Genomic DNA, 21,240 nt, shown 5'->3' on the forward strand with positions numbered 1-21,240 from the left:
TACTTGCATTCAGGCACAAAGATGTAAAGACAGTTTTGTAAATAAGATGGTCATATTTCACACAGACAGAAAGCTGTTTCTCAAAGTTGTGCAATGTCTGAAATATTAACTTAATTTCTTCTGCAGAAGTGAAGAGGAAAGGTCTTGAAGTATCTGGACTGCCAAAAGCAACGGTAGTTCCATCTGGTCTGTACTGTTTACTACACATCTCATAACACTCTATGTTGTCTAATCAGACTGAAAATCTGTTGTAGAATTTTAGAATTATTAGAGCACCAAAGAAGGCCATTACGCCCTGCGATTACATCCTGAGTATTTGTAGATCAATCCAGTTAGTCCCATTCACTTACTTTTTCCATAGCTCAGTAATTTATTTTCCTTAACTACCTCTGCAATTAACACTTGAAAGCCCTGATTAACTCCTGTTTCGACCATCAATTAGTTCTACATCATTGTCACTTTGTTTTTTTTGAAACAAAGAGCTTTCCCTTGCATCTTTTGTCTCTCACTTTTAATGGGAATAACAACAATTTACCCCAGCTAAACCAGTCATGGTATTGTAACCATCTACTAATTTTCCTTCCTCCACAGAAAACAACTCCTAACTGAAGACCCCCAACCACAGGACTGTTCTAGTAACTCTCCTCTGCACCTTCACATCCAGAGCTGTGGCTACCAGAACCAGACCCAATTCTCCAGTTGCACCTTCACCAGTGTTTTATATGAAGTCAATTTTATCTTCCTGCTTTAGTAGTCTCTGCCTCTGTTTATGAAACCCAGGAAACCGTTTGCTTTATGAGCTGTTCTCTCAACATCTTCTCCACTTTTCCAAAGATATATACAAATGCTGGACTGTCTGTTCATGCATACCCTTTATAATGGTGCTATTTGGCTTGCCTGGTCTCCTTTATGCCAACATTTATCACTTTAAATTTCATCTGCTGCTTGTCTGCTCCCACTGCCGGTCGATCTCTGTCCTCTCCCAATTTATTACTATCCTCCTAATGTTATTAAATTGATTTCATCCAAAATTCCTACAGGAAGGATTCATATTTCTATTTTGGGTGTATTAAAATGTATCTATTTATGTAACTTTGAATAATTTTAGGTATTTTTTGCCTTTCAAAAGCATTTTCATTCACTTTTTGAAAAAGATTAGTTAACTCTTAGCGAAACAAAACCAGAGACATACTGCAATATGATCTATCAAGTCTTTCTCATTACAATTTTCAAAAGCCTTAAATGTTTACTGCTACAATCTGAGCTTCCCCCCCCACCCCCAGACAATTTTACTCCTGCAAACATTATATAGAGGAGTCGCCCGATATGATCTGAATCTTGTACCTTTACCCTCTGGCATATTTGTCTTGGCCTAATCTAAGTCTAACAACCATCCCCAAATCTAAATTTCTCATATTCCAGACAACAATGTACAGGAAACCTACTATGTTCTCCTGTTACCTCAGAGTGTAGATGATCAGATTGTGAAAATGTAGTTCAAAACGACCATCTAGTTTTACTTACAGATTAAAATAACAAACAAGCAAAAGATCAGGAGTAAAGTTGACTGTTTCAAAGAAAGTAAATATGTTTATGCTGCTCTTGGAAAACGTAGTGTATCTGATATAAGTGTCAAGTTTTGAGGGTTTTAGTTCTGTTGAAGTGTAATGTCATGTTTTAAAAGATAATTTACTCAAATTTTAAAAAACCCATGGCACCACAGGTTGGAATTCACATGCTGCTTTGCAGATTCCGGATTCATTTAATCATTTTCAACATTCCTCCACAACCTGGGAATATTCAAACTCTATCAGTCTAAATAGATATAATTTCACTAATTGTTACTAACTATATTCTCTTGATGCTAATATCACTAAAATGTCCAGGGCATTATAGCAAAACGTGCAGAAAGAAATTTAGTTTATAGGACAGATATAAGTTTCAGCATTAGCCTATTTTATGTGATGCATATAAAACATTCCCATTTCTATTTTGTTTTATTTACTCCTTTTTCAGGATGTGGGTGTTGATGGCAAGGCCAGCATTTATTGTCCATCCCTAATTACCCTGGAGGTGGTTGTGAGCTGCCACCTCAGTCTGGTGCAGTCCTTCAGTGAAAGTACTCCCACGGTGTTTGGGGGAAAGAAGCTTTGGCAATGAGGATATATTTACAAGTCAGGATGTTGGGAATCTGCAGGTGGCTGTGACTCCTTGCTCCTGTTGCCTTTATCCTTGGTGGTTGTGGATTTGGGAGGCAGTGCCAGAGTAGCCTCACAGTGAATTGCATTGTGTTCTGTAGATAGTACACACTGCAACCAATTGCCACAATGCCAGAGGGAATAACTGCTTAGAGTGGTGGTTAAGGGGACTGCTTTGACATATGTGGTGTTGAGTTTCCTGAGTATTGTTGTAGTAGTCATTCAGACAAGTGAAGAGTATTTCAAACACTCCTGACTTGTGCATTGTATGTGGTGGAAATGCTCTGGTGTGTCAGAAGTTGAATCACTTGTCACAAGGTATCCAGCCTTTGACCTGCTAATATAGCAACAGTAATTGAGTTCCTGGTCAACAGTGTCCCTAAAATTACTGATGGCTGGGGACTCGGTGATGGTAGTGTCATTGAATATCAAGGTTAAGTGGTTTGATTTTCTCTTATTGGTCAGGGTCATTCCCTGGCATGTATGTCATGAATGTTACTTGCCACTTATCAACTTGTGTCTGAATGTTGTTTTGATCTTGCTGCATGGAGGCATTGTGCCATTATCTGCAACCATCCCACTTTTTCTTGTAAAGGAAAGATCATTGATGTATTAACTGAAGACAGTTGGACCTGGGACACAGCCCTGAGGAGTTCGTGCAGTGACGTCCTTGGGCTGGGAATCTTAACATCCAATAACCACAACCAACTCTTTTTGTGTGAGGTACACCAGAGAAGGGACTGATTGGACAGTAAATAGCTGAAGTGGATTTGTCTTATTTTGGGTAGAAAGGGTACACCTGTGTAATTTTCCACATTTGATAAAGGGTCATTGAGCTGAAGTGTTGACTCTATTTCTGTCTCCACAGAGTGTTTCCTAGCCTGCTGACTATTTCCAGCACTCTATTTTTATTGTTGGATTGATGCCTCTTTTGTAACAGTGTGAGAGCAGTTGATAGTTCGGGGATGCACGTCTTCAGTTTTACAACTTGGACATTGACTTGTTTCAGCTGTAGAACTGAATCCTCTTGCTGTATCCAATGTTCACAGCCTTTTTGTGATAGCACATGGAGTGAAATGAATGGGCTGAACACTGGCAGAAGTGTTCTGATCTGTTGGTTACGTGATCACAGTTTTCGTTGTTTAGCGTGCATGTCATCAGCATCGTCATTGTAGGGAGACCCCCAAGATTGAGGATGACATTTTTTTTATTGGCACCACCAGTAAGGTCAATGTTTATTGGTCATCTCTAATTGCATAGATGAGGTGGCGAGGTGTCGCCTTAATCTGCTACAGCTGAGTTAACCATGCAGCAAGATCTGGAGTCACATACAGTCCAGACTATGATTTCCCCCCCCTCTCAAAAGGCATTAGTGAACCCGCTGATGAACAGCAATCCATAGTTTTTGTGTTTATCATTACTAATGGCTAGTTATTAATATTCCAAATTCCAGATTATTAATTGAATTTCAATTTCATAGTTGGTGGTGGGATTTGAACTAGTATCTCTGGATTGTTAATTCTGGCCTCTGGCACCTTGACCACTTGGTTATGACCAGTTGGTGTTCCAAGTGTTTTTACAGGCAGAGGACTCCAATGCAGTTAGCTGACTCAGGTGAATGATTTGAGTTTTCAGTCGAAGGAATATGAGCATCAACCATGAAGTCCAGTCTTATTCTCTGAACTATTCCAACAATAAGAAAAAGCGACTACCTTGTTTTTGTTTGGGAATTCTCTACAAGACTTCACCCTACTTAACATTGTGGAGAGTATTAATGTCCTAAAAAACACGAGCCTGGTCTTCAACACACCATATTGTAGAAAATATAGAAGCATCCTTTGCTCATGGAGCAAGTTATGTTCACAACTATGCAGACTCATGGCCTGGGTGAGAACAATGTACTCCATATCAGATCCACCTTTCTCAAATTAGAAATTAGCTATCGCCTGCCACTACTGCAGAAGTTTCTGGCAGTTTATCTGTGCCATTTAATCAATCCCAGGATAAAACAAAACTGTAGCTGTTGCATATTGACATTTTATCTCTAGCCACAAACTCTATTTTGCATTCCAGCAATGTAACTTCACATTTCTGGCTCAGAGACTTATTATTTGAAACTTGGTCTTTCATATGTGGAACAGTAAGTTTTCCAAAATATTCAGGGATCTATAGAATATAATTACCTTTTGTTATCCAAACATGTTTTCTGGACAATTGTACAAGATATTGGGTATTACAACGATTGTTTTGGTCTGTGCCCTGTTTCCAAGTGCCCAATATATGTGAAAGGAACTTCAGACATGGCAAAACTACACAGACCTACAGTTATTTTTATTTAATTCTGAACTGCATGATCATCTTCATCTAATTCTATTCAGTTGAGGATACAGGATTATAGGATTTTCAGTCAGACATTCATTCAAGGTTGATGGTTGAAGTTTGTGAACAGTTATTTTGTGGAGTGCTTTTGCACTTTCATGTTAGTAAAATTAATTAAAAGAAAGGTACATCCAATAATAGGTTGTTCAACTTTATTGCATAATACTAATACAAGTTTTTTAATATTATGGCAGACAAATATTTTGGCATGCAAATGAATATTGCAATATTAGTGAAAATCAAAAGACTGTAGATACTAGAAATCTGAAATAAAAACAGAAAATGTTGGAAATACTCAAGTAGTCAGGTGGTGTCTGTGAAGAGAGGAGCAAAGTTGACTTTTCAGGTCAATGGCCCTTCTTCAGAATTGGTCTGGAAACTCTGAAGGGCCATGGACTTGAAACGTCAAGTCTATTTTTCCCTCCAAAGAATGCATTCTGACTATTTCCAGCACTTTCTGTTCTTATGATGTTATTGCTTTGCTAGATTGTGGAAGTTTGAAGGAAAAAAAACTCTTCATTTAACATGCTATTTCTCTCTCATTCCAGAACTTCAGCAAGATCTGTAAACTACATGTAATAAAACATGTAAGAACTGTACTTCACCTAATACTTTCCATTATTCATATTTTAGTACGAGCTATAAAGAAAAAAGCTGCAAAACATGGGAAAAAGAATTCAAAACCAGTAAACAAAGGTAAGGTCCTTCCACACACAGCTCTTTTTCGTAACTTTTAACCAACTGATTGAAAAACAGCACATTCTCTCTTCCACAGAGTGCAAAGCTGATATTGCCTTTTTAATCGATGGGAGCTGGAACCTTGGTAAACGCAGGTTTAACCTACAGAAGAATTTTGTCATTAGAGTTACCAACTTGCTTGGTATTGGGCCAGAAGGGCCACTTGTTGGCATTGTACAAGTCAGGTAAAGTGGGAAAAGATTGTACAAAATTCTTCTCTTAACCTTTTCCAAATAAGGTTGAACCAACATTTGCAATCTTGAAAATGTGGTAGCCTCTATTGGTGTAAAATGAGTCACAATGTACTTCATGTATTACTTATACAGTGACAGTCCTAAAACTGAGTTCATGTTGAAGGATAACACTAATTCAAGAGATCTTGTTGCTGCCATCAAAAATGTGACATATAGAGGAGGCAACACCAATGTTGGTGAGTGACATGTTTTTTATAACAATATACATATTAACATTATTCCCACTTCTGCATTGTTAATTTGAGCAATACTTGTGTAACCAAATTTGTATTTTCCACACTGTTCCCCAATCAAGCTGACAACTTGGAACTGCATATTGTGTCCTAGGAATGGAATGAGATGCTGATTCCTAACCTTTCTGGCCTCTTTACTGTAGGCTGTACATATTGTTCTTGAGTAAGGCAGCATGTAATTTTCATGGTACCATTTCTGCAAATGATACTTACCAGGTTTATTTCCATTACTTTCTCTGAATATCCCAGCTCTGAGAGGGAACATACCATGTGAAGAAAACTATGTTGTGTCCCTGCTTGATTCAGTGAACTGTACGGCACCTCTTGATCTGTGCACTCATTTAATATTTATGAGGCTTGACAAGTTATGTTTTAGGGAAGCCTTAGTTTGTCAGATTTTTTCATTTTCTGGTATAGATACTCTATCCTGTGGCTTGTTCCAGAACACAAATAATTAATTTCCTGGTTAGTAATAGTGAGTGAGAGGTTTTCATTAATGTCATTAAATCTGCAATTTTTCCAGACAGTTTGCACACAGACTCACTGGCAGCAACTTTCAAAGTCGAGAAACAGTAAATCACTGTGGTAAATAAAAAAAAGAGCTTAGTTTTAATCTAAAACTCATTCTGTAAAATTGTCAATGAGAGTGAGATTGGTGGTAGATGAATAGCTGGTTTTGTTGCTGACCGTTGATCCAGCCATCTCCCTCTCCTTCATACTACCCCACACTTGCCCGCTGTGCTTCACCGCAGCCCCACTTCTTGGGGCCTGCTGGAGACCTGACTACCACACACCCTTTCAGCAAGGCAATTGTGATGTGTGAGCAGCAATTAGGCTTCAGACAGTGGATCCCGAAGCCCCACCCCCAAATCTCTCTGACAGCATTCTGCCAGCTTGCCAAAGCTTTTGAACGATCTTTAAGTGTCTCAGATAATCATAGACATTTAAGGACACTTCAAGTAGATTTAAATAATAACAAATAAAGAATTAAATTAGGTTAGGAACTAACAACTTACCTTTTCAATCAAAGTCAGTGACTCCATTCATTTGAAGGAGTTCAAGGTAGATGTGCCGTTCATCAGTAGCATAAAAGTAAGAAGGTAGATATAAAGTGCATCTGGCCTCTTAGCCCAAGATGTCCACCACACCTGGTCACTGTTGAGTGATGGGCAGAGAAGGAGGGCCGATGCATTTAACCTCCAACCCATCTGCATTGTAATGCACTGGTGTGGGAATCAGAGATGACTGATTGACCCACAGGAAGGATACTGCCAGCAGCTCTCTGAAACCACTAGTAAATGGCATGTACGCTTGGGCCCATTGCAATTAAATGAAAAGTCCCCATGTCTGTGATGAGATTGATCTCCTTTACAAAATGATAAGACAAGACAAAGGCTATCTTTTTTAAAAAAATAAGGATTGTGGCCAAGAGAAATTTAGTGGGTGAGGCTTGTTCTGGTTCCATCCACCTGATGGTCTTATTGCAAAAGACTCTCTTAATGTGGAGGAACTTGCCACAAAGAATTAAGACAACTCCAGGCAGTAAGTTCGAGTAATTACTGAATTAATTTACCAAATGCAAGTATTTTTTGCCTTACACATTTTCAATATTTTTCATAGCTGAAGGGTGAAATAGATACCCTACTGAAATCAATAGAATGAATAGAGTCCAAGATACTGACAGTACAGTAGAGTACACTTATGATCATCAACCAGGGATGAATTTCTGGGCAACTGCTCCATTTTACAGAGGAAGAGATACAGAAGAGCAGAGGATGCAAAATTAATTAATGATAAATAAATGCAAGCACTTAAATCAAGTTTGGTGAGCACACTTCAATCAAATTTCAGTGCATAATTTGTATAAAAATCCTTCATTCACTGCTTTTTTATTGAGGAAGATGCTGCTGTTTTTGTTTCTCCCCTCTCTAAACAAATTTATTCAGAGAGGTGAAAAACTGAAATAACTCTGGAAAATGACCTTGGTGCACAATAGACTGCTAAGAGTCATAAGCATTCCCCTACCTGCTATTCATTAGTTGACACAGTGTTTTAAAAGAAGACAAATATTGACAGCAATCTACCCAGATTCTCTAGTGACCAATTACTTACAGTTGGATCAATTATCTGCCATTGATGCCTGTATTTGAGGGCTATGGCACAAACCACCTTTAGTGACTTATTGCAGGTTGTGGATATTATGTTTTGGGTAATGTACCAACTATCCAATCAAAAGCTCAATCATAGTCACTATTTCTAGACTATTGACATTGCTGGTTTTACAGAAAAGCACAGAAAATGGATAATCTCCAAAATTCACTCACTGGAAAGTAGAAAGCTTTGCTTTCACATTCATCCCAGTGGGAATGATTTTGGTGCTGTTCCAAAGGACTTTATATGAGTTGGTCTGAAACTCTTTCTTTCAAATAAGGAAATTCATATGTTGAACTATATATTCCAAGAGGCCACTTTTACTTTCTTTCCCAAAGTTAATTAATTTCCAACCAATATAAAATGTATCCAGTCACTTATGTTTTACACATTTCTGCCTACAGTTATCATTTTCGAGCAGGAATTATAAATTGAATGACAGCAGCCCAGAAATTGGTTGAATCCCTTCACCTCTTTTTCAGTAAGTGTAGTGCCTCCAATCGAGATTTTAACAAACTGATCTAAACAATTCCAAAATGTGAACAAAAGTGTAGCAGAATCCTTGAAATATTAAGGACCCTTTATGAAACTAAGTTTCCTTTTACACTATGGATGATTTTATTTTATGAGGAGAAATTATTTCATAACAGGACACACAAATAAGCTATTTTGCAAGACTGCAATTTATTAAGATAAATATGATAAAGGAGTCTCAAATTATACCTTTTCAATGTTAACAAAATCACTGATTCCTTAAAGAGGCAGAGGATGGTCACGGTAGCTTTAATGTTTCTCATTCCTTGTGTTTGCATCTTCTGCTCGGCACAAACAATATCATGAAATGAGTTGTTCAGAAGTTTCTTTTTATCAAATGATGAACTTCTGTGAGGTGGATGCAGTGTTTTGCAGTAAGGGTGGTGGTGGTGGGAAATGAGGTGGAGCTGTGCATCGAAGGTGTCTTATGTTTCCTACCAAATAAGCTAAGAACAGATGCTTGCATTTCCCTCCAGCCCAGTGGTAATCTTAAAATATCCACATGGTTGTAAAAAATTAAGAAGATACGGAAAGGACCCAACACTGATAGCTTCCTTGTTTCTATACTATTTGGATAAGCTCAAATTTAAATGATGTAGAAACTTTCTAAATGTTTACCTATTTACTCAAAATGGTTCATTGTATTTACCAGGTAAAGCATTGATGCACACAACAGAAAGCTTTTTCACTGCTAGCAAGGGTACACGGACTGGATATCCAAAAGTTGTGGTTGTCCTGGTGGATGGATGGCCTTCAGATGAAGTTGAAAAAGCTGCAAGTCAGGCCAGAGAATCGGGCATTAATGTTTTTATTGTCTCAGTTGCAAAAGCCCTTCCTGAAGAGCAAAAGATGGTGTTAGACCCGAATTACACAGACAAGGTAAGATCACTGCACAAACAAAACAGTATAAATAACCCTAATCTACAGCTTTTCTGTTGAAGCAAGTGTAATAATGTAACCATTTATGTTTTCTACTTACTAAATTACACAAGTGTGTTAAAGGTTTTTATTATTTCCAATCCACTGCACCACTGACATCTACCCCCCCCCCCCCATCACTTTGTGAATTGTGTTATCTGCTAATGATGGTTTTGAATTTTGCCCTCTAGCTGGTAATATTTTAAAACTCCTTTTAATAATTTTGTAACTAGTGGCATATCATGTAGTTTGTTTTTTTTTAATATTTGCTGATAAATCTTTAGCAATTAACACATGCTGAGTTGTAAACATTTTATGGAATAAATAAAGGCACAGATGTTAATGGAAGCGAATTTAAAAAGCAGAGTGGAACCTGTGATGCGTTTCTAGGCAAATGATGACCAGCATTAAAAAATACCCACTATAATCACGTATGTATTATAGTTTAGCGCATTGTCATTGGTATAAATATAGGGGAATTTAATTGATGTCTCCATTCGCAAGTATGTCCAAAATTTCTTGTTATCACTACAATAATGATTCATACTTGAACATTGTTTTTCTCCATTCTCAGATTGTTTGCAGAAACAATGGATTCTTTTCTTACGCTATCCCAAACTGGTTTGGTATGTACAAGTTTATAAAACCTTTAGCACAAACATTGTGCTCTTACAACCAGATGACATGCAGCAGAACATGTCACAATTCAGTCAACCTGGGCTTCTTAATTGATGGATCAAGCAGCGTTGGGGATAGCAATTTCCGCACTGTTTTGAACTTCATCAGTGAAATTGTGAAACCCTTTGACATTCATCAAATTGGTGCAAGAGTTGGTGCTGTGCAGTTCACATATGATCAGAGAACTGAATTTGATTTTGATGACCATATGACAAAGGATGATGTGTTAAATGCCATCAGCAGCATCCGTTACTGGAGCGGTGGCACAGCCACTGGAGAAGCAATTACTTACACCTCAAAGAACCTCTTTGAAAAACTGAAGAACAACAATGTAAATGTGCTGATTGTCATTACTGACGGTCAATCTTATGATGACGTTAAGGTTCCAGCGACTTTGGCACAACAAGCAGGTGTGTAGATGATAAGATCATATCACTGTAGACTTAGCTATAATGTGGAAATAAATGGTCCTTTTTTTTTATAACAAATACATATAAATACAGGGCTAGCTAATGTATATCTTATGCTATATGTCATTCCCCACTTGAGGAATCAGGCAGCAAATCCATTACCAGAGATCATTCTGTAATCAGCCAGTAGGTGTCCTGTGAGTTTAATTAACTGTTTCTACTGTTTATTCCACTGATGGCTAGCGTAAATTTTGGAAATTGCGAAGCACAACATGGTCAGGTGTGATTAAAAGTACAATCCTACCTCTTGTGATCCTCTTGGCAGGAAAATGCTGGTGGAATTCTCCATGGTTAAAAATGACTGCATTAGAGAAGCAACACATGGAGCAAATACTCAGTCTGCCCACAAATGAGAAAACAAATTGACTAAATCTTAAGACTAAATCATTCACAGAAGTTATTAAAACTTGTTATTTTTTTAAATTTAAGGACATAAAAGTTGAAAACATATATTTTAAAGGTCTAAAAAGGCTTAAAAGAGTAGTTTTAACCTAATAATCCATTTGAAATACATTTTAAATTACCAGAATTGAAGTTGATGTGTATAAAATTAGGAGGAAGCCAGACAGAGAAAATGGGAATAATGAATTTCCCTTACCAGGGATCAAAAACCAGAGGCCACATACTTTAAAGTAATTGTTAGAAGGATAGAGGGATGATGAAAAACATTGTTTTACCAGCCAGAGCCTGGTAGAGGTTTAGAACTCAAGTTTGCTGTCATGACTCTTAAATCTGCGCCACAAACTTTCACCAGTAATAACAATTTAACAACAGCAAAAGAAATTTACAATCCAAGCTGACATTTTAATAATTTAGTATTTGCAGTGATTAGAGATTTGAACAGAAAGAAAGCATGATAAAAGAGAATCCCGCATTTGGAAAGCATCTTAGAAGAATTCTATTTGAAGATAGGGTAGCCATATTCATTAAGTCTCACTGCTTAAGACAACCAAGGCCACACAAAAAAACAATGCTTTAAAAGGTTGCCCACTAAAAACCAGCATCTGACAGTGGAACCCTGGTGAAAAATCTTGAGTAATTTAAAAAGAGGTAGCATCCTGAAAAATATACCCCTAGAAAGCTTAAGTAATATTGGTTTGGATTTTAACAATGGAATGTTTCTCCTAGGTATTCATGCATTTTTTTCCCCTTTCAGGTGTCATAGTTTATGCAGTTGGAATTTCGTGGGCAATGCCAAACGAACTCAAAGCGATGGCTTCAGAACCGAAGGATTCACATTATTTCTTTGCAAAGGATTTCCCAGTGGTTAACAAGTTGGTGCCTGATATTCTTAAAGGAATTTGCAATGACTATTCAGAAAAAGCAATGTGATCCAACAGCTGCCTTATGCCTTGATATTCGAAGAGAATGAACTGTCTTTTACCAACAACATATTAGATCTCTTATGACAATACTAACAAACATGCTAGTGCAATATTTTGTAGAAATCTAGGCCTGACTATTAACAAACGGTCCTGCATGTGCTATTACTCCTACAAACTATCCAAATTGATAGCAGGATTGGAAAAGCTTAATTCATTACATTTATGTACAAAGATGCATTTATAAACAGCTTGTATTGTGCAAGAGAGACAATTGCATATTTGAGGAAAATGTTGTTGCAGGTTCAGTGAGTGTTGGAAAAATGTTGTTGGCCATTTGATTTCAGTGACAAGTAACCTCAGTTAAAGATTTAAATGCGAAATGCATTTAAAGTGTCTTGTTTGCCTGAATGTTATATAAGCCACTCCGCAAAATATCTTGCTGTTTGCAATAAATCCCACAGTCTGTTATTATATTTGAGTGGGGAAGTTGGTATCATATGACGTAATTATAGTCCAGATTAATTTAGCAACTTTCCAAAAATTGTTATTCATTAATAAATAATCCTCCTCAAAATAGAACCGATCCCAAGCACTGAGTCTCGCTAAAATGTTTTACATTTTCAGAATGTTATATATTCTTTCTGTGAAATACAAAATGTCTTCCAAAACAAATTTATGGTGGCATGAATCATTTAGCAGTGAAACTTTCTATTATGTAATTTTTAAACTGTTTTACTACAAACTATTCACAATAATCTTACTGGATTGGTTGCAAGATCTGTCAGAAATAAAGTCATTATGGTAGTTTGAAAGTATAGCCCTTCACTCGTGTTTTTTTTGTAAAACAAGATTCTGTATTTACTGTTAACTTATCATAAAATGGATAATTGCATTCTGCATTTCAGGCGTGTATTGAATTTATTGCCTGCAAATTAAAAATATCAATTATTTGCGAAAGCCTTTATAATTTTACACACTTTTATTGCCTAGTGCTTCAATATTGCCTCTGCTACAGCCAGTAGGGAAGGTTTGAGTGAACCAGTCTAATTACATACTATGACTATAGACATTATAGCAAAGGCTGAAAAAGCATTAAGTAGGAACTTTTCCCAAATTCCGTTAAAGCAGACAGTACCGGCTAAACAAAAGTTTTAGTTCCCAATTTGCACTGAGCTAACTGATCTTAAACTTCTCAATGTTGCTGAAAAAGCAGGTTGAAAATGAACCAAAGTCCTTTTTGTTGGTTATAAACTTGTAATTCTTGCTGGAAAGATGTACATGATGGGTTAGAATAAAGTTACCCTTACTGGTAGAAAAGCTTTTGATCAATGTTAATAGTATCCTATTAAAAAAATGGTCAGATAGACAAAATACACAAAGGCTCTCTGTGCTCATGTAACTGCACCTCACATGAATTAGCATACATACTTGTAAATTAGGAGGAGGAATAGTGCAGCTGGCCTTCAAGTCTGCTCCGTTATTACATTCTGATCAACCATGATCTTATTTAACCTCAACTTCACTTTCCCCTATACCTACTTCTGCCTTAAAAATATTCAAAGATTCTACTTCCACCATCCTTTGAGGAAGAGAATTCAAAAGATTTACCTTGTCACTAAATTTAAATAGGCAACTCTTGTTTTTAACAATGATCCCTGGTATGAGAGGAACCATTCTCTCCCCATTGACACTGTACGTTTCAATCAAGTCCTTTTGCTCTCTTCTATATTCCACTGGATTCAAGCCTAACCTGTCCAATCTTTCTTCCTAAAACAAACCACTTGTTCCAATTTAGCAAAGGTTCCCTGAACTGCTCCCAATTCACTAATATCCTTCCTCAATCAGGAGATCAATGCTGCCCACAATAGTTCAGATGCAGGCTCAAAAAAGGTCATATATAATTGGAGCATGAACTCCCTACTTTTATTCAATTTCCCCAAGAAATAAACAAAAACATTCTGCAAGCTTTTCTAATTATTTGCTGTACGTACGTACAAACCTTTTGCAAATCATGAAATAATCAGAATCTGAATCAAATCACTCTGTATTTCGGAGCTCTGCAATCTCCCATCATTTAGATAATATGCTTCCTTTGTTTTCTTGCCAAAATGAAAAATTTCACATTTACTTTACCCGTCTATAATCCCTTCATTGCCTCCTTAAGTCTTCTTCATAACTTACTTCCTCCTATCTATGTATCATTACAAAATTTAACAATTACACCTTTGGTACCTTCATCTTACTCATTTTTGAAAATTGCTAATTGTTGAGTCCCCAGATCCCTGTGGCACACCACGTGTTACACCTAGGCTACAAGAGAAAGATACATTCACGCTTATTCCTGTTAGCCAGCCGATCTATGTCAATTTGTTACCTGCTACTGAGTTTTTCTAATGACCTTTAATGCAGCACCTTTGCAAATCGCTTTTGTAAATGCACAGCAAATGAACGGTTTCCCTTTTATCTACAACACATGGTAGTTCATCAAACAACTCCATTAATTTGGTCAAACATGAGATTCCTTTCACAAAGCCATGTTGCCTGATTACTTTCAATTATTCCATGTGCCCTTCTGTGACACCTTTAGTAACAGTTCCAAACATTTTCCCTATGCCAGACGTTAAGCTAACTGGACCGTAGTGTCTTGCTTTGTCTCCCCTTTTTGAATAAATGAGTTACATTTGCAATTTACCAATCAAATGGAACCTTCCCCATTGTTACATCTTTTAAGACCCCAGAATGAATTCCATCAGGACCCAGGACAGCACAGGCTACATGGGTACTGTGAAAGGATGGGAGAAGATCAATGAGTGAAAAACATATTACCTGTGTTTTCTTTAAACAAAGGATAACAGAGAATGGTGGTCAAATCCAGGTCAGTGTCTTCTTGATACTTTCTGACAGGAAACTCTTTTCAGCAATTCATTGAATGCTGCTGCTGAAAACAAAGAAAGCCAATAAATGACCAAGCCTAATTAGAAGCACTAGTAGTCCTGTGAGAAATACAGATTCTGAAATTAGATTGTAAAAATTGTGTTTGTTAACTGCCCAAGTTCCATGAAGAAACCAAATGACATCAGTCAAAACAAATTGTATTCAGGAAGCAACAGAACAATCTTGTACAGGATGAGGACTTTTATTCATCTGAAATTCAGAAACAGAAGTAGCCACTAATCCAAATGCTTAGGATTTTTAGCACCTTCTTGAAAAAAAATGCCGTGCTCAAATTGTTTGTGGCATATCGACAAGGTCTTATTCGATGGCCATTGCCTGTACTTGTAGTAGCAGAAGCCACAAGGCATTTGGATGCAGCGTGTGCAAAGTTTTTGGGGCCAGATCAGAGTCCCAGAAATCATCCAGTGAGGAACCTTGGAGTGGAAGAGGGTTGAGGATTGGGACCCATCAATGGGATGGGGATGAGGGTTGGTGGTCTGGGGATCACTGTCACTGTCAGTTTACTTGGAGAGTGGGATCCTTAGATTGCCAGTCAAGAGTGGAGTGACCTCAGTTAGTTGTGGGCTTGTGGAACAATTAGGAAGAGGTTGGTTAGGCTTGGTAGTTTGGGGGGGGGGGGGGGGGGGGGTGCGGAATACAGTCTGTAATCAGGGGGCTGATTAGTCTGGTAAGGAGGTGGGTGGGAGGGGGTGGGAGGGAAATCTAGTCCTGTGAGGGTTGAGTCTGGAGCAGTGAGTGGAGTTTGCTCTTTCTGGGTGGGGATGCAAAAAAGAGAGCCAGCTCAATATGTTACCTGCTACAAATATTGTCAGGCCCAATCTAAGTCACATAAAAGCAGATTCCACACATGCTGCAAAACCTGCTTCAGCATGAGTAGCCACAAGAGCATGCTTCAAAGTTACAGTAATGCCACATAGGCCTATATTGCATGCTGTTGGACACCCCAAGTGCATTTGGAGTCCTCCATGCATCATTGAGTCAGATGAACACACAAAAATCTGTGGACTTCATAAAACTGGCATGAAGTTCCCCAATTTTCAAAGGTTTCAGTTTTTATTGTGAAGCGCACAAAAAATATAGTAATACAGGATCCAGTTTCCAGGCCAATATGGAGTCACAAGAAATTCTGCAGATGCTGGAATCTGGAGCAATACACAAAAAGTGCTGGAGGAACTCAGCAGGTCAGGCAGCATCCATGGAGGGAAATAAACATCTTCTCTGCCTCCCCCACCCTATCTTCCCCCTTTCACCTGGACTCGCCTAACACCTGAACTCACCTATCCCCTGCCTGCGTGTACTCCTCCCCCTCCCCCCGCTTTCTTATTCTGGCTTCTGTCCTCTTCCTTTCCAAGTCCTGATGAAGAATCTCTGCCCGAAACGTCAACTGTTTATTTCCCTCCATGGATGCTGCCTGACCTGCGGAGCTCCTCCAGCACTTTTTGTGTATTGCTCCAGGCCAATATGCTTGCAAGACTTGCCACAATCAAAGATATTAGCACAAAAAGGTGAAATGGATATGCATAGCTAATGATTAGATGGATGAATAGTTGGCATTGATGAAGACAGAAAACTAAGCTAGACAAATAGCAATATGGCAGAACAGCATAATCTTGGAGATCACAACCAGGTGCCCCACAAGTTCTCCTGGAACCAACAGTCTCCTTGGAATATGCAGATCTCAATGTCTCAAAGTATTGCTATGATTTCTCTCCCCAAGAAGAGATTCAAGTGAGCTTTAAATGTTTACTAGTGTTCAAATGGTTTTAAGGGTGAACAAATGAAGCATACAAATCACAAAATGTTAAAAATAAAGGCCTGTGTGCTTCCTAACGATATACGCAACATCTGCCTCTGGAATATGATTAATTGTGATAGGTGGGAAATGGATTTGAAAGATAACAACATATTCCAAAATAATTGTTTGGATCACAAAGGAGGGGGAGCATACTGTTCAGCCAGAGAGAGCTGAAACAATTTGGACACAGATTTTGCATTGTTGATCCATGGTAAATTCTGGTGTTCTTGGCAGAAAATTCAAGAACACATTAAGAGAGTTGCAGATCAATGCAATGTTACTGTATACGGGTACCATCTATTAATTCTAATCTTGTACAGCCAAGGGAAAAGTAATGTGGGATGCTTACTGCTGACATTGTTATAATTGTATCTTACTCAGCATATTAAGATAACCACAGTAAAGGACAGGTTCAAATGTGTTTAGTTTCTCAGAGCTATTATCTAATCTTTGTGAGAGAGCATCTGGGAAATTTTACTGTTTTGTTAGATCACAGTTGACAAAATATTAAATGATAATTTATTGTTATTACCTAATTTTATAAGGGAATTTTTTTCACTGCTGAGGGAATGCATGAGAATATGCTGTTGGCTAATATCTGCCTTGAAGTTAAGGTGCAACCTAAAGTATTGTCGGCTTTCACTGATAACTTTATTCCATGTGCCCCTGATGCAGAAATCCTATCAGGGAAACACACCAGATGCTCACTTGAATATCCAGAGTGTCACAAAAAGATTTGGAAATGGTCATTATCTCATTTCACTCCAGGGAAAAAAATAATTTTCAATTGCGTAATGCTGCAAACACAAAATCATACAACTAAATTTCTGGGAAGGTGACTATTCATCAGCCTTCCATCCATTCTCCCTTCCACTGCCTTCAAAGACAATCATTCCTCAGGCTTTTTCCTGCCCTAATCCCAACAGTGTCAAAATTTTCAAAACTGCTACAAAATACCTCCAAGCCACCTCATATTTATAGATGTCCGTAAGTCAACTTCTCTGTAAGACAGAAATATCCTATTTCTGTAGCTTCACTACATGCACTTGCTATAATTCTTTCATTTCATTGAATAATCACCATAACACTATCCATAATTAAACTAATGGAATATATATTGTGTCCAGTCATTGAATACTATGAAACATATTATTATTATTAGCTTGAAAAATGCTTTAAAAATGGATAGGCAAATTTGTGTTCAGTCAGATTTCCGTAAGTCAGGTCATTAGTAACCTGGGGAGCCCCTGTCGAGGGATACTCGAGAAAGCAAAATGAACACGAACTTGACAAATGTGTGTTGCATTCTAAATTCTCCAGAGAAATATTACATGTTCTTTATCGATGGACATAACACATGCTCAAAGGCCAACTCCTACCAATTTAAAAATCTAGATATGGAACTGAAAACCTTTATTAGATATAAATATATTCATAGAATGATACAGCATAGAAGCAGGCACTTTGAACCTACCTCATCCATGCTCACCGTGATGCTCACCTATGCTAATTCCATTTGTCTGCATTAGGCCTGTAACCCTCTACTGTTTTCCTGTCCAATTGCTTCTTAAATATTGTAATTATATCCGCCTCTACCACCTCCTCTGGCAGCTATTCCAGATAACCACCACTCTGTGTGAAAAACTTACCCCTCAAATCCCCCCTTAAATTTCTCCACTCTCACCTTAACCCTATGCCCTCTAGTTCTGGACTTCTCTGCCCCAGGAAAAAGATTCTATCTATCCTATCTATGCCCCTCACAAATGTTATATACAAAAGATATATGTACACACATGCATATAAAATCACCCTTAGCCTCATATACTCCAATGAGAATAAACCCAGCCTATCCAATCTCGACCTATAACTACAGCCTTCCATTCCAGGCAACATCCATTGAATCCCTTCTGCACTCGCTCTATTGCTACCACATCCTTCCTGTAGCGTGGCACCAGAACTGTATGAAATACTCTAAGTGCAGTCTAACCAAAGTTTTGTACAGCTACAACATGACATTCCAACTCCTATACTTAATACTTCAGCCTATGAAGGCAAGCATACAAAACACCTTCTTCACTTACCTTAACCACCTCTCCATTTTCAGGGCGCTATGGACAAGCACTCAAGTCCTCTCTGTACATTATTGCTCCTTAGATCCCTGCCATTTACTCTATCTGTCTTACCAGAATTTGACTTCCCAAATTGCATTACCTCACACTTGTCTGGATTAAATTCCATCTGCCACTGATCTGCTCAACTTTCCAGCTGATCTATATCCTGTTATATTCTTAGACAACCTTCGTTATCTACTATTCCACCAATTTTTGTGTTGTTTGCAAGGTTACTAATCAGACCACAGACATTCTCATCCAAGCTATTTAATATTTTACAACTGACAAAGATCTCAGCACCGATCCTGGCACACCACTGGTTACAGACTTACAATCAGAAATCCAGAACTACTCTCTACCTCCTATCACCAAACCAATATTGGATCCAGTTTGCCAACACACTGAGATCGCTTGTGCTTTAACCTTCTGGACCAACCTACTATTCAGGGCCTTGTCAAAAGCCTTATTAAAACCATGTAAGCCACATAGACCACCGTCTTCATCAATGTTCTCAGTTACCTCCTCAAAAAACTCAATCAGATTTGTGAGATATGATCTCTCCTGCACAAAGCCATGCTAACTCCTCCTAATCAATCTCCACTTTTCCAAGTGAACATAAATCCTGTCTCTCAGAATCTTCCCCAACAAATTCCCTACCACTGATGTAAGGTTCACCGGCCTGTAGTTTCCAGGCTTATCTCTATTGCCCTTTTTGAACAAGGGGACAACATTAGCTATCCTCAAGACTTCTGGTACCTCACCTAGGACTAACGAAGATGCAAAGATCTCCATCAGAGCCCCAGTTTATCCCTTGCTTCCCTTAACATCCTGGGATAGATCCTGTCTGCCCCTGGGGATTTATCCATAATAATTTGTACCAACAATTTTAACACTTGCTCCTTCCTGACATATACATGCTCCAGAATATCTGCGTATCGCTCCCTTAACTCTTCAGTCTCCACATCCTTCATCCTGGTGAATACCAATGAGAAGTATTCATTTAGGACCCCACTTATATACCCTGACACTGCAAATAGATTACCCCTTTGGTCCTTGAGGTGACTTGCTCTTTCCTTAGCTACCCTCTTGCTTCTCAAGGCTTTAGGTTTTTCCTATTTGCCAAGGTAATTTCATAGCCCCTTTTTGCCCTCCTAATTTCTTTCTTAACTTCTCTCCTATATCCCATCTAGGCCTCAAGTGACTTGTTCGATACTAGTCTTCTAACCCTGACATGAACTTCCTCCTTTTCCTTGATCAAACCTTCAATATCCTTTGTTAGCCAGGTTTCCCTTAACTTACCATCTTTGCTTTTTACACTTACATGTTGACTCTGAACTCTCACTATCTCACTTTTAAGTGCCTCCCACTTTTCCCCTCTAGCAGCTGCTTCTGATCTACTTTCACCAGGTCACATCTTACACTATTGAAATCCGTCTTCCCTCATTTTAGGGCACTACATTGAGAACCGGCCTTATCTTTTTCCATGACTACCTTGAAGCTTAACAAACTATGGTCACTGTTCCCAAAAGGTTCCACCACAGACATTTCTAACACTTCCCTAAGATAAGGCCAAGTACAGCTCCAAGTATGACTCTCTACATACTGCTTCAAAAAACTCCCTTGGGTGCCTTTTACGAATTCCAACCCATCTACACCCCTTGCACTAAGTCAATCCCAGTCAATATTTGGAAAGTTAAAATCCCCCATTGCTTTTATACCCTTCTGCAATACCAAAAACATCTGTTCTTCTAATTTCTACTGACTATTGGGAGGCCTATAGTATGACCAGGTCAAAGTGATCACCCCTTTCTTATTCTTAAGTTCTACCCATATAGCTACATTGGCTGATCCCTCCAGGACATTCTCACTGAATACTGATGTAATGCTCGCCCTGATCACATCCCTCTGTCACACCTGAAACTTCTATACCCTGAAACATTAAGCTGTCAGTCCTGCCCTTCCCTGAACTACATTGTGATTGCAACAATATTATAATCCCATGTGCTGACCCATGGTCTCAACTCATTCGTCTTACCTGTGTGGCTCCTTGCATTAAAGTAAATGCAGTTAAGCCTACCGGCCCTCTCATGCTCCCCCACCTGTCTCTGGACTTGCCTGTTCTACTTTCTACGTAAGAGTACACCTCCCCACCTGCTGCACTGTTGTTCCGAGTCCCACTTCCCTGCCTCACTAGTTTAAATCCTCCCGAGTAGCATTAGCAAATCTCCCTGCAATTTGTCCTTCTTGCACAGGTCATCCCTGCCACAAAGAGATCCAAGTGATCTAAAAACCTGAATCCCTCGCCCTGGCACCTGCTCTTTAAGCTATCCTATCTTCAGCGGTCCTATCTTCACATTCTATTCTCACTAGCAGTTGGCACAGGGAGTAATCCTGAGATTACATTCCCAGAGGTCCTGCATTTCTACCCTGAATTCCCTTTGCAGGACCACATCTCTCTTCTTACAGATGTCGTAGTACCAATATGGACCATGACCTCTGGC

General features: G+C 38.5%; 1 protein-coding gene across 1 annotated transcript in view; it reads left to right on the forward strand.

Moving 5' to 3' along the window:
• coch (coagulation factor C homolog, cochlin (Limulus polyphemus)) overlaps nt 1–12,777 on the forward strand; it is a 30,348-nt gene extending 17,571 nt beyond the window's left edge. The window contains exons 7-13 of the mRNA XM_052017752.1: nt 127–186; nt 5,211–5,273; nt 5,353–5,500; nt 5,642–5,745; nt 9,140–9,366; nt 9,980–10,493; nt 11,710–12,777. Of these exons, the coding sequence (XP_051873712.1) occupies nt 127–186; nt 5,211–5,273; nt 5,353–5,500; nt 5,642–5,745; nt 9,140–9,366; nt 9,980–10,493; nt 11,710–11,885 (1,292 nt within the window). The 3' untranslated portion in view covers nt 11,886–12,777. The remainder of the gene's footprint in view (nt 1–126; nt 187–5,210; nt 5,274–5,352; nt 5,501–5,641; nt 5,746–9,139; nt 9,367–9,979; nt 10,494–11,709) is intronic.
• Nucleotides 12,778–21,240: the final 8,463 nt, after the last annotated feature.

Source organism: Pristis pectinata, chromosome 1, assembly GCF_009764475.1.
Source record: "Pristis pectinata isolate sPriPec2 chromosome 1, sPriPec2.1.pri, whole genome shotgun sequence".
Lineage (NCBI taxonomy): Eukaryota > Metazoa > Chordata > Chondrichthyes > Rhinopristiformes > Pristidae > Pristis > Pristis pectinata.